General features: G+C 45.1%; 1 protein-coding gene across 2 annotated transcripts; it reads right to left on the bottom strand.

Annotated features, from left to right (window-relative positions):
• Positions 1-1,413: 1,413 nt before the first annotated feature.
• On the bottom strand, positions 1,414-11,669 carry LOC110965238 (NACHT, LRR and PYD domains-containing protein 3-like). Of its 2 annotated transcripts, XM_051946309.1 has the most exons (6): positions 11,395-11,669; positions 6,478-8,326; positions 4,958-5,128; positions 4,562-4,735; positions 4,313-4,359; positions 1,414-3,904 (listed from the first exon to the last, which is right to left on the bottom strand). In XM_051946309.1, exons 1-6 carry the CDS (start codon positions 11,660-11,662, stop codon positions 3,363-3,365), a joined length of 3,051 nt encoding a protein of 1,016 aa, XP_051802269.1. In that variant the 5' UTR covers positions 11,663-11,669; the 3' UTR covers positions 1,414-3,362. The 2 variants fall into 2 exon arrangements, with proteins under 2 accessions (XP_051802269.1, XP_051802268.1); XM_051946308.1 differs by lacking the exon at positions 11,395-11,669 and having other exon boundaries at positions 4,574-4,735; positions 6,478-10,265.
• Between the last annotated feature and the right edge of the window lie 1,128 nt (positions 11,670-12,797).

Genomic DNA, 12,797 nt, shown 5'->3' with positions numbered 1-12,797 from the left:
TGGTTTTTAGAGCTGAATGAGAACCTGGTGGTTTTATTCTGACTGCTGTTAACGGCTTTAGAACCAACCGGTGGAAGAACTCTACAGTGTTCTGATTTAAAATGACCTTAAACTTCTTTAGATCTTCTTCAGGACTAACTAGCTAAATGTGTGGCTCACAGGTGAAGCTGTTAAAAGCAAACAGCTAAAAGTGCAGATAAATGAGTGGAAGTTCTGAGCTAAACAAAGACTGCTAGAACAAGGAATAAACAAAGGTTCCAAACACTATAGAGTCCATGTTTATCATCAGTCTTTAGTCTCCTGTGACTCCTAGAACGCTGGATTAATGATGGAACCACTGAAACATAAATCTTTGTTACAGCAATCATGTATTTTGGTTATTTCATAGTTTTATTAAATGTTTTCTGGAAATATGGCAATATCTGCTGGATCATAAATATACAAACAGCAACTTGAATTATCAGTTTTTTTTTTATCTTAGCTCCATAACATCTTCTCCTGAGTGATTCCAGTCGACTACAGCTGCTGACTCCTCTGATCAGTTTAAACAGAACCATTAGATCCACTCATTAGACTCAAACTCTACAGGGGGGAAAGTCTGAGGAGCTCAGCAAAGATCTGAAGAAGAAAATCATCGATTTCAACGCAAAAGTTGCTTAAGTCAACACAAAAATTATCTAAAATTGTCAAAATTGACTCACAACAGCCTAAACTGACTGAAGAGATGACGATATGGACATAAAATCGCTGAACAACGGTCCAAAGTGACTAAAATATGTGAAAGTTATTACAAACCTGCCCAGATTGACACAAACATTGACCAAATTACCTTAAAAAAAATACCCAAACTGACTTAAAAAAAAGTCCAAGGTGACTGGAAATGTGTCGAAAAAGATTCAAAAGTTGCCTGAGATGATGTAAAATGGTTAAAAATCGGTGAAAAAAATGAACAAAAAATTGCACAAATCGACCAAAATTGAATCTGAAATGTCCTAAACTTCAAACTGTATTTATTTGTGTAGCACTTTTCATGCAGAACAACACAAAGTGCTTCACGAGAATTAAAAACGAAGAAGACAATAAAAAAACCTCACACACCCACACAATATGACATCATCAGGACATGGCGAGGCACCGAGGCTGGAAGGAAGGAGGGGGGGCAGACCAGTGGGGGTTATGGGGGGGGGGGGGGTGAGGTAGGGGTGGAGGGGGGGGGCAATAGGGGAGGGGGTATGGGGACAAAGGGTTAACAGCTCCCCGTGTGACAGAAGCCACCCCCCACCCCACCCCACCCCACCCCACCCCCCCGCCGGGAAAACACTGGAGGATTAAAACACTAGAACTGAAATAAATAAAAATACAAAAATAAGTTAAAATAAAGGTTAAAATATGTAAAACCATGAAACCCTAAAAGTTCAAAATTGAGTAATAATAAATAATAATAATAAAAAGCATAAGAAGAAGGGTTAAGAATTATCAAAACTAGTTGAAGGTCTGGTTAAAAAGATGAGTCTTGATCCTCTTTTTAAAAACATCAACAGTCTCTGCAGCCCTGAGGTTCTCCGGCAGGCTGTTCCACAAACGGGGACCATAGTAACCGAATGCCGCCTCCCCGTGTGTTTTAGATCTAACCTGTGGTACAGATAAAAGGCCCGCTCCAGAGGGTTGATACGGTAAAAGTAAGTCTGATAAATAAGAAGGCCCAAGACCATTAAAACATTTAGAAACTAATAATAGAGCCTTAAAATGGATCCTGAAGCGCACGGGGAGCCAATGCAGCGATTTTAAAACTGCTGTAATGTGTTCCCGCCCTCTGGTCCTCGTCAGCACTCGTGCAGCTGAATTTTGTAATAATTGAAGATTCGATATACTTTTTTTGTGAAGACCAGAGAGCAGGGCATTACAGCAATCCAAACGACAAGATATAAAAGCATCAGCACCTCTGTGCTCGCCTGAGACAGAAACGGACGGACTCTGGCTATATTCTTAAGATGGTAAAAACCAATCTTTGTTATGTTTTTAATATGTGGAATAAAAGAAAGCTCAGAGTCAAAGATTACGCCCAAATTTTTAACAGATAGTGATGGTTTAAAATCCTTTAGTTTTGGTAAAAGTTTCTCTGGTGCTCAGGACCAATGACTAAAATCTCTGTTTTGCCCTGGTTGAGCTGTAGGAAATTCACTGCCATCTATGACTGAATATCTGAAATACAGCTAAAAAGGGCATCAATCAGCCCCGTGTCATCAGGAGACACGGCAATGTACAGCTGTGTATCATCAGCATAGCTATGGAAGCTGATGCAGTGCCTCCTGATGACGTCCCCCAGGGGAAGCATGTAAAGATTATAAAGGACTGGACCTAAAATTGACCCCTGGGGGACCCCATACTTTATCTCATGGGTTCCTGAGGAACTTGTATCCAAACTTACAAAGAAGCTTCAATCAGTAAGGTAAGAGTCAAACCATTCAAAACAGTACCAGATAGGCCAACCAGGTGCTTTAGTCTGTTTAATAAAATGTGATGGTCTACTGTCAGATCCAGCAGTAATAAGACTGTGAGTTTATGATTATCTAAGTTCCACCTGATATCATTTAAAATCTTTAAGAGGGTTGTCTCTGTGCTGTGATTCATCCGAGAACCAGACTGATGCATCTCTAAAATGTTGCTCTGATTTAAAAAGTGATTTACTTGGCTAAAAACAAGTTTTTCTAAAACTTCTTAAAGTTGGTTTAGGATTTATTTTACTCTGGATCTGGTCCTGGATGAGGACTGGTTTCAGATGGTCTTGGTTGGGTCTTGGACTTTTTCAGGAGTAGTTTCAGTTTGGTTTTGGTCCTGATTCTGTGCTGGTTTTAGACTTTTTGAAGACGGGTCTCAGACTCTATTCAGACTGGTTCTAAACCTTTTTAACTGGTTTAGGTTTGATTTTGGTCCTGGTTCTAGACCTTTTAAAGACCAGTTTCAGACGTTTTTTTTTTAACCCCAAGAACCCCAAACCTACCACCAAGCATGGAGGTGGCAGTATCATGCTCTGTGGAACTGGATCTTTCCACAAAGTAAATGGAATAATGAAGGAGGATTAAAACCTAAAACCATCAGCAGAAGGCTGATCTTCATCAGGGGGATTGGCATTAGAGCTGAAGTTTATCTTTAAATGAACATTCTACATGAACACATTAGTTAATATCAGTGAACATTTTGGGTCCTTTCTCTGCTTATGGACACCTTTTTATGAACATACAGTTTCTGTATGTGTTCATACTTTTCTCAAAACAACAGAACGACTTCAGACCAAATAAGAAACAAGTCAATGTGAGATTTCTGGTAAACTAGCAAGACTTTTCCTGGAGCTGAACTGATCTTCAGCGTTTCTCCTCCTCCTGTAGCGAACACAGAAACACTGAAGAGTCGCTCCGGATCCTGAAGCCGGTGTACAGCGGCTCGGTGAAGGTGCTGCTGAAGGTGTGGAGGTGGACCAGACGGTCGGAGACCCCGTAGAAGGACACGATTCCAGCCGGATGGTCCACATAAACCGCTACTCTGTGGGACCCTGAGGCCGACGGCAGCTCCGTCCTCTGGTTGTTGTGCCATGCGAAGAAGCCCTGGTTGGAGCAGCGAATGCTCCAGGACCGGTCGTTGAACCCGAACCAGCATTCACTGCTGCTTCCTGTCCGCCCGATTCCTCTGTAGGTCACCGCCACGTAAACCCAGCCCTCCCAGTCCACCTCCCAATAGCAGCGCCCAGTCAGACCAGTGGAACACAGCAGCTGGCCCCAGGGGTGGAACCGGTCCGGATGGTCGGGGTACAGCTGCTCCTCTTCCACCCACGTCGCCCTGCTGCTGCCGTCAGACAGAACCAGGTGTCTGCCAGCCGTGTTCGGGTCCAGTTTGAGTTCACGGAAGTCTGATGGAGACACAACATCACCAACGCTTCTAAGAACTGAGTGGCCTGAGCAGATGTCAACATCAACAAATAGCTAACAGCTAACCGTTAGCCAAGAGCAGGCTACGCTAAAACTGTGGGTAAAGAGGACAAACCGCCAAAATAGCTAGCTAACAGTGTGGCTAACAACTAAAAATATCAGCTGAAAGTGGACAAGCAGCTAAAAATAGCTAGCTAACAGTATAGCAAACAGTTGAAAGTGTTAGCAAAAAGTGGGTAAACAATTATAATAGCTAGCTAAAGAATGAATGACCGAAATGTGTGAATAAAAACTGAAAGTATGGCTAACGGCTACAGGAGGATGAACAGCTAAAATATCTGATGGAACAATAAACAAATGAGAATGAAATAATTTCCTGAAACACGGACATTTCTTCAGACCAGGCCTCAGCCTCTGTTCTCCACCGTGGTCCAACCTGCAGACAAACATGTTCAGAAGAACCTTCAGTCACATCAACAAAACAAGGTGTGTGTGCCTGAGCGTACAGGTGTGTGTGCCTGAGCGTACAGGTGTGTGTGCCTGAGCGTACAGGTGTGTGTGCCTGAGCGTACAGGTGTGTGTACCTGAGCGTACAGGTGTGTGTGCCTGGGCGTACAGGTGTGTGTACCTGAGCGTACAGGTGTGTGTACCTGAGCGTACAGGTGTGGTCCTGCAGAACAGCAGACAGCAGCCTCTCTGCCTCCTCTCCTGGATGGTTGTATGTGAGGTCCAGTTCTTTCAGGTGATGGTTGGAGCTCAGAGCCGAGGCCAGAAACCTACAACCTTCCTGTGTGATGTGACAACCTGACAGCCTGCAGACACACAACACAGACACATGTGAAGTCACACCTGCAGTCTGTGGACCAATTAGACTCTACTGTAAAATGAGTAATTATCATGACAAATGAGTTCTTCCTTTGGAACTGCTGTTTGTCGCCGGTCGATCTGAGTCTGTGGAGTCATGATGGAAGAGGATTTCTGCCAAACAACATGTGTGTGTCTGAGCAACACGTGATGTGGCGTGTTGAACTGACCTGAGAGTCTCCAGGTGACAGTTTGGACTCTGCAGTCCATCACAAAGACGCTTCACTCCTGAATCCTGCAGCTGGTTGTTGCTCAGGTCCAGAAGCTTCAGGCTGTAGGACGACTGCAGGACGGAGGACAGAACTGCACAACTTCTCTCTGAGAGGTTACACAAACTCAGCCTGGAAGACACATCACAACACAACACATCACAACACAACACAACACAACAATAATACGCAACACAACACAACACAACAACACATAACAACACAACAACAGATGACATCAGACAGACGCTCACAGCTCAGTGTTCTCTGTGCGTTCATTTACTTTGTGCATACTGTCAGTGCTTTTGTGGATATTGACTGCATGTTTAGTGCATATTCTTTGTGTGGTTTGCGTGTCTACTTCCTGTTTTTGTGTACATGTGATGTCTTGTGTGTGTTGAGTACATATTGTTGTGTACATGTTGTGTATTTGCCATCCAGCTGCAGCATGTTTTGGGAAGATGAAGGATCGACCAATTATCAGCTGATTCTTGACACCAATAACCTACATTTTTAGAATATTGGTATGTCTTTTTCTATTGACACATTTCAATGTTCTCCTCTCGTTGGCAAATACAAGTGATAAAACCAGATGGAGAATAGATGCAGGAATCAATCTGCTATTGGTCTTAATCAACTGATCTCACAGTAAACAGGAGAATCGTCCTGTTTCTGTTCTACATATTCAGTTACAGTGATCGATATTAACTCAGTACTCTAGTTATGAAGGACAGGTTCCTGCTGTCACATGATTCAAAACACTATGAATGTATTTCTGTTCCAAATATCAGTTACTGGCCTTTCCTCGGTACCAATAATCAATATTGGCATCGACCTTACGAATGAATACATACCAACCATATTGGTCAATCCCAGGTGTATGGGGTCCTCAACTTATGACGGATAAACACGATTTTTGCTGTAAGTTGGAACTCACATACTGTACAGAAGTATCAATGTCACCTACACTAACACGGTGGTAAAATCATAATCATTCGTCCGTCGATGTTTCTTCCTGCTCCCAGTGTTTTATTCTGTCTAATCTCACTTCCATGGAGACGACTTTCCTTTTCTTCCAAGCATCAGAAGAGTCTGACTTACGCTGGGAGTCATGATGAAGGCAAAAAGTTAAAGTAGCACAATCCAAGGTGGAGGACAACCAGAGAATGGAAACAAAGCCGTCTGATAGCGCCGTGTGACGACGTATTCATCCACTCTGCTCAACAACTAGTTCCCACTCGAAATAAGTTTTAACATCGCAAACGCAGTACGTCAGAATGATGGAACAAAACTGTCTTAATAAATTTATAGGGGATGGTGACGTAACCACAAAACGCTGAAGGTCGAGTATGTCGTAAACCGAGGACCTGCTGTATTATGTATGTACTGTGAATATATTGTGTATGTATTGTGTATGTAATGTGTGTATATTGTGTATATATTGTGTGTATTTTGTGTATTTGCTGTGTGTCTGGACCTACTCGGCCCGGCTGCAGCTCTGGACCACCGGCAGCAGCCTCAGCAGAGCGTCCTCGGTAGCAGAATAGTCCTTCAGGCTGAAGTGGTCCAGATGTTTGTGAGCCGACAGCAGGATGAAGCCCAAAGCTGACCACTGGGCCGGAGACAGCTGCTGGGTGGACAGACGTCCCGTCCTCAGGGACTGTTGGATCTCAGCCACCAGAGAGCCGTCCTGCAGCTCATTCAGACAGTGGAACAGGTTGATGCTTCGCTCTGCGCTCAGATCCTCGCTGAGCTTCTTCTTGATGTACTCCACCGTTTTCTGATTGGTCTGCGAGCTGTCCTCCATCTTTACCAGCAGGTCCTGTAGTTTCTCCTGATTGGTCGGCAGCGACAGACCCAGGAGGAAGCGCAGGAACAGGTCCAGGTGTCCGTTTGGACTCTGTAAGGCCTTGTCGATGAAAACCCTGTGGATCTTTGTGGCAGACTTGCTGCCTAAAAGCAGCGGCAGGTTGCGCAGCGACAATCGCGGTGACGGCAACACGTTTCTGTTGTCGTTGATGAGTGACATCCTCACATGGAGAGCAGCCAGGAACTCCTGAACGCTCAGATGGACGAAGCTGAACATCTTGTCTCTGTCGGTCCATCCACGCTCTGCTTTGAAGATCTCCGTGAACACTCCTGAGCACACCGAGGCTTCGCTCATGTCCATGCCACTCTGTCTCAGATCTTTTTCGTAGAAGATCAGGTTGCCCTTCTCCAGCTGCTCGAAAGCCACTTTTGCCAAAGTCTTGATGTAGCGGATACAGCTCTCTGGGCCATATTTCTCTTTGGTTCTATCCATGTGGAACACCAGGAACTCTGAGTACATCTCAGTCAGGGTTCTGGGCAGATCTCCTCCCTTTGTGGTTCTCAGCAGCTCCTCCAGAACTGTAGCAGTGATCCAGCAGAACACTGGGATGTGGCACATGATGTGGAGGCTTCGTGAATTCTTCATGTGGGAGATGATGCTGCTGGCCTGCTCCTCATCTCTGGATCTCTTCCTGAAGTACTCCTCCTTCTGTGGGTCAGTGAACCCTCTGACCTCCGTCATAATGCTGACCAGCTGTGGAGGGATCTGATTGGCTGCTGCAGGCCGTGTGGTTATCCAGATGCGAGCAGAGCGCAGCAGGTTTCCACCAATGAGTTTCCTCAGCAGGACGTCTGTTTTGGTCGACTTTGTTGCGTCGATGGAGCGAATGTCGTCAGCTCGAAGGTCCAGATGGAAACGGCTCTCATCCAGGCCGTCGAACACGAACAGCAGCTTGAAGTGGCTCTTGTCGTAGTTTCCATTTCCTGATGACTGCAGCGCTGTGAAGATGTAGTTCAGAGCCTCCACGGTGATGCCAACGCTTTCTGGGATGCAGTGATGGATGAGCTCTGCCAAACTGAACTCTTGTCCCTGCAGAGAGTTCAGCTGCCGGAAGGTGAAGGGGAAAAGGAGATGCACGTCCTGATTGGATCTTTGTTCAGCCCAGTCCAACACAAACTTGTGCACAAGGAAGGTTTTTCCAATCCCTGCAATCCCATTGGTTAGCACTGTTCTGATGGGTCTGTATCGTCCGGGGGGATATTTGAAAATGTCTCTGCTTTTTATGGTTTCTTCTGTGTCCGCTGGTTTCCAGGCCTTCTCGATCTGTCGGACCTCATGCTGCATGTTGACGTGGACGTGGAAGCCGGCGGTGATGTACAGCTCCGTGTAGATATCGACCAGACGCTGCTGATCTGATGCCCAGCCCTCCTGTAAACACAGAAACTTGTCCTGGAGGGTTGATTGGAGCATCTGTTGGTAGAATTTAATTGGACGAGGCTCTGGCACTGGAACCACATCATCTGTCAAACATGAAGCCATGTGGAACAGTGTGAGATGTCCGCAGAGACCTCTGTTCTTGGTAGAACCAGAAAGCACAAGGTTCTCCTGTTTATGGCAACATCTAACATCATCATCTGACATCATTCTGACCAGTCAAAGCAGTGAACTGCTAGAGAGCTCTGATACAGTAGAATTCACAAAATAAAGGTAAGAGCTGCGGATTCCACTGATCATCCATCCATCATCCATCCATCATTCATACATTCATCATCCATCCATCATCATCCATCATCCATCCATCTTCTTACACCTATGTGGGGTCGGGTCAAGAAGGCAGTAGATGAATCAGGTCATTCCAGATGTCCCTCCTCCAGACAAGAATTCCCAGTACTTCCTGGAGGATCCAGCAGAACCACATCATCTGCAACAAGTAGAGATGCGATCCTGAAGTCCCCGAACTGGACACCCTCCTCGCCCCGGCTACACCTTGAGATCCTGTCCACAAACAGGATTGGAGACAAGGGGCCGTACTGGAGGAGTCCAACACCCACTGGAAATGTGTCACTTTGGTCACAGAGGAACTGAATGGCTCATATCAACAAGCCCGGTACCCCGTACTCCCCCAGCACCCCCCACAGAATCCCTCTGGGTATACAACCATAGGACTTTTCCAGATCCATGCTGTGGACATGTAGACTGGCTGTTCGAACTCTTATGACCCCCTCAGCAGCTCTGCAAGAGTAAAAAGCTGTTCAGCTGCTCTACGACCAGGATGGAATCCTAATTGCTCCTCCTGAACCCCAAGGTTTGACAATTATTTTGGAACTTCCTTTCCAGCACCCTACAGTAAACTTTCCCAGGGAGGCTGAAAGTCTGATACCCCAATAGTTGGAACACACTCTCTGGACCTGTTTTTAAAAATGGGAACCACCATCTTGGTCTGCCACTCCACAGGCCCTGTACCAGATACCCGCACTACACTGTAGAGACATGTCAGCCAAGACAGTCCAACAATATCCAGAACCTTCAGCATCTCAGGGTGGATTTCATCCACACCTGGCACTCTGTCACCAAGAAGCTTCTGGACTATGACTACCTCAGCAACCTTTACAACTGATAAGGGCTCTGTGGAGTCTTCAACAGTCCCCCCACCCACAGTTCCTTACAGTAGCTTCAGCAATGGAGGGTTTGAACATGGCCTACTCAGATTCCCCAACCTCTCCAGGGAGGCCAGAGAAACTCTAGTGGAGTTGGTGGTTGAAGACCCCACTGACCGGAGCCTCTGCCAGACATTCCCACTTTGTTCTCATTACATGTTTGCATTTAGCAGGTCTGTCCGGCAGCCTTCCATCTGATCCATCATCAGGTGGCGATCAGTTGACAGTTCTCACCACACACCTGCCTGAAACCTCTCCTCCTGGGAAATTTAGGAAAAGGAGCCCAAACCCTCTGAATTTGTTTAGTTCCAAAACCCTTGTGGTGCTTGGAGGTGAGCCCAAATATAACTGCTCCATCTGCTGCACCAGCTCAGGTTGCTTATCCACCAGAGAGGTGACATTCCATGCTCCCACCACCAGGGGGCGACACACCTGCTCCTGTCCACTGCTGACCCCTCCAGATGGTAGCCCCACTGTCCTTTTATTGTTTTCATTGGGGTTTTCTTTTTCCTTAATTTGTTATTTAACCTTTATTTAACCAGGCGAATGCCATTCAGATCACATGACTTGTTTTCCATGGGAGCCCTGGCCAACATGGCAGCAGCACCAAAATCATTCTGTGTCTGGTCCCTCCCCCAGAACCAATTTGCCTTGGAAGAACCTACCAGGGGCTAATGGGTGTCAATTTCTGAGCCTCAAACCCCTCTACACAACACGGTAGCACCACTTATAGGACAATGCAGTCCTGACATCCCTCCACGGGCAGCTGTTTAACATCTGAGTTTGACGATTCAGAATTAAAATTAAAGAAATCCAAAAACACCATTGTGACCAGCTATTGTTCTGCTAACTGGAGTTTTTAGGCCAACAGCTGGACCTTCGTCGTTTGTACTTCAGCTTTTCTTTCACTCTCAAGACTCAAAAAAGACTTAAAAATGTGTCAAAAATACTAAATGAAGCATCATCTTCACTGAGACTCAGCTTCGGGACTTCTGACCTACCAGAGAGTCCACCAGGTTGAGCTTCAGGCTGAGGAAGACGAAGGTGAATCTGAGTGGATGAAGGTCCTCTGGGGTTTGGAGTCCATCCACCATCACCGACTGAGACGGAAACACAGAGACTCTTTAAAACTACTGCAGCGGCTCCGCAAAACTACGCTGTGGTGATGAAAAAACAAACTCAGACCAAGAAAACGTCAAATTACCAGAGATGAGCAAGCAAAAGGCAGCTGAAGAAACTAAGCCAAAAAGATCGACACATTAAACAGAATTCAAAGAATTAAATGTACAAAACAAAACCAGATGAATTCAGGAGGTGACAGACAAACTGACACGAGACTAGAGACAGAGAACTGACTGAGGAAACAAGACTCAGGAGAAAATAGTGAGTAAAAGAGGAGGGAAACCGACACAGGGACGGGGATCTTTTAAAATAAAACGGAAAATAAAGTATAAACAGAGCCAAAGACTGTGATGTGTTTTGAGGGAAACATAACATAGTTTCAACATAATCTTTTTTTCTCAGCACTGACAGGGTGTAAAGGTATTTAATCTTAAAGATCAACAAAGTTCCAAAAAGGTTTAAAACCTGCTAAAAAATGATTTGCAATCTGCCATAAATTACGCAGAACCTGATTAAAACAACTTGAAACTGTCCAAATGGATGCTAAACCTGTCTAAAATCACTTGAAACTTGCCCAAAATTACTTGAAGCAGCCTATGATAACTCAAAACTGTGTTCAAAATGACTTGAAAAATGTCCAAAATGATCTAAAACATCCAGCAAAATGATATAAATGTAAAAAAATATATATAAAAATTACTCAAAAATCTGTTCAAACCAACTCAGAACCTGTTTTAAATTACTTGGAACCTGTCCAAAGTTACTTTTTTGCTTCAGGTTCTTCATGCTGTTCTCCTGCTGAGACTCACTTTCTGGTCCGGAGCAGCAGTCTGACAAACGGAGCAGCAGGTCCCTCCTGCAGATCTTCTCTAGAACCTTCCTGGTGGCCTTCAGGGCTTCATCAGCTCCCAGCGTCTGCAGCATCACGTCCACCACATCCCACCTGCTGCTGCTCTGCAGTTGAACCTTCTTGATGTTCTGGACGCCGCCGTCATTCTGCTGCAGGAACCACTTGAACTTCTCCAACTCTTCGTCTCCCAGGTCCTCCAGAGTGTTCAGGAGCTGCTCTGCACTCATGGCCGATCAAACATCTACGAGCAAACAGTTTGTTCATTAAAACAAACCAGTCGATTAATAACTAAATCTAAATCTGATCTCACTAATAAATACAATAAATACACCTGCAACCAAAACTGGGTCATTTCATTAGAAATCTGTTCCTCCTAAACCTCTCAGAACATCTTGTTTCTCATCTCCAGTAACTTTATCAATGATCAGAGTTCTACCTTCATGAATATTTCCAGAGTTCCATAGAGGTGGGTCCAGATTTATCACTTTTTAATGGACTTTTTCCATCATTTCTGATCCTCAGAACTTCATCAGTCCAGCAGATAGAACCATGACATTTAGGAGGAGAAACACATCTGAGTTCTGGTAGAAACTGACACCAGATCAGTTGAAATCCATCCATTAGTTTCCATCTGAACACTGAACCTGGTTTCTGCTACAAACTGCAGTGAAACCACCACAACAAAGGGAAATTACCACATAAAGACACAAAACTGTCACATACACATGAAATCACCACAACAAGATGCAAAATCACAACAAAATCACGCTGAGACTCTTTGGTTCTGACATTCTATCTGATTTCACAAACTTCTGCTGATGAAACATGTTCCTGTTGAGACAGGAGTTAGAAGCAGCCGTAACGTTTCGTCATATTTGCTGCTACGTTCTCTGTTTCGACTGTTTTATTAGAACCGAGTGTCTGGTGGACCCCTATCAGTGTGAGATCGACCATTCGACTGATGATGCCATCCTCCATCACCCATCTGGACACAAACAACTCCTACGTCAGACCGTTGTTCATCAGCTTCAGCTCAGCATCGATCATCCCCCAACAGCTCGTTCTTACACCAGACTAACTGAGCATGCTCCAATGTTCATCGACGGTGCTGCTGTGGCACCAACTTCCACAGTTTCATTTATCAGATGCTTTCATCCAAAGCGATGTCCATCTGAGAGTAGATCCACCACCAGCAAGGATCGAGTCAGGAGAAAACCACCTGGATGAGAGTCAGACAACCGATTCCAGAGTGATAATAGGACCGTGGTGTCTACAGGAAGTCTATCAGGCAGGGCCGTGCAGAGGCCTTCGGAGGTGCTCAAAGTTAAAATATAACAGGCTGAATTATAGCAACCATATTCA

This window comes from Acanthochromis polyacanthus, chromosome 3 (assembly GCF_021347895.1).
Source record: "Acanthochromis polyacanthus isolate Apoly-LR-REF ecotype Palm Island chromosome 3, KAUST_Apoly_ChrSc, whole genome shotgun sequence".
Classification (NCBI taxonomy): Eukaryota; Metazoa; Chordata; class Actinopteri; family Pomacentridae; genus Acanthochromis; species Acanthochromis polyacanthus.
This window is presented reverse-complemented; position numbering and strand designations above follow the sequence as displayed.

Coding starts and splice junctions, on each gene's coding strand:
- LOC110965238 (XM_051946309.1), bottom strand. CDS start 11,662: ATGAGTGCAGAGCAGCTCCTGAACACTCTGGAGGACCTGGGAGACGAA. Junction 4,736..4,957: donor TGTCACCTGGAGACTCTCAG/GTCAGTTCAACA, acceptor GTGTGTCTGCAG/GCTGTCAGGTTGTCACATCA. Junction 4,360..4,561: donor ACGCTCAGGTACACACACCT/GTACGCTCAGGT, acceptor GTTTGTCTGCAG/GTTGGACCACGGTGGAGAAC.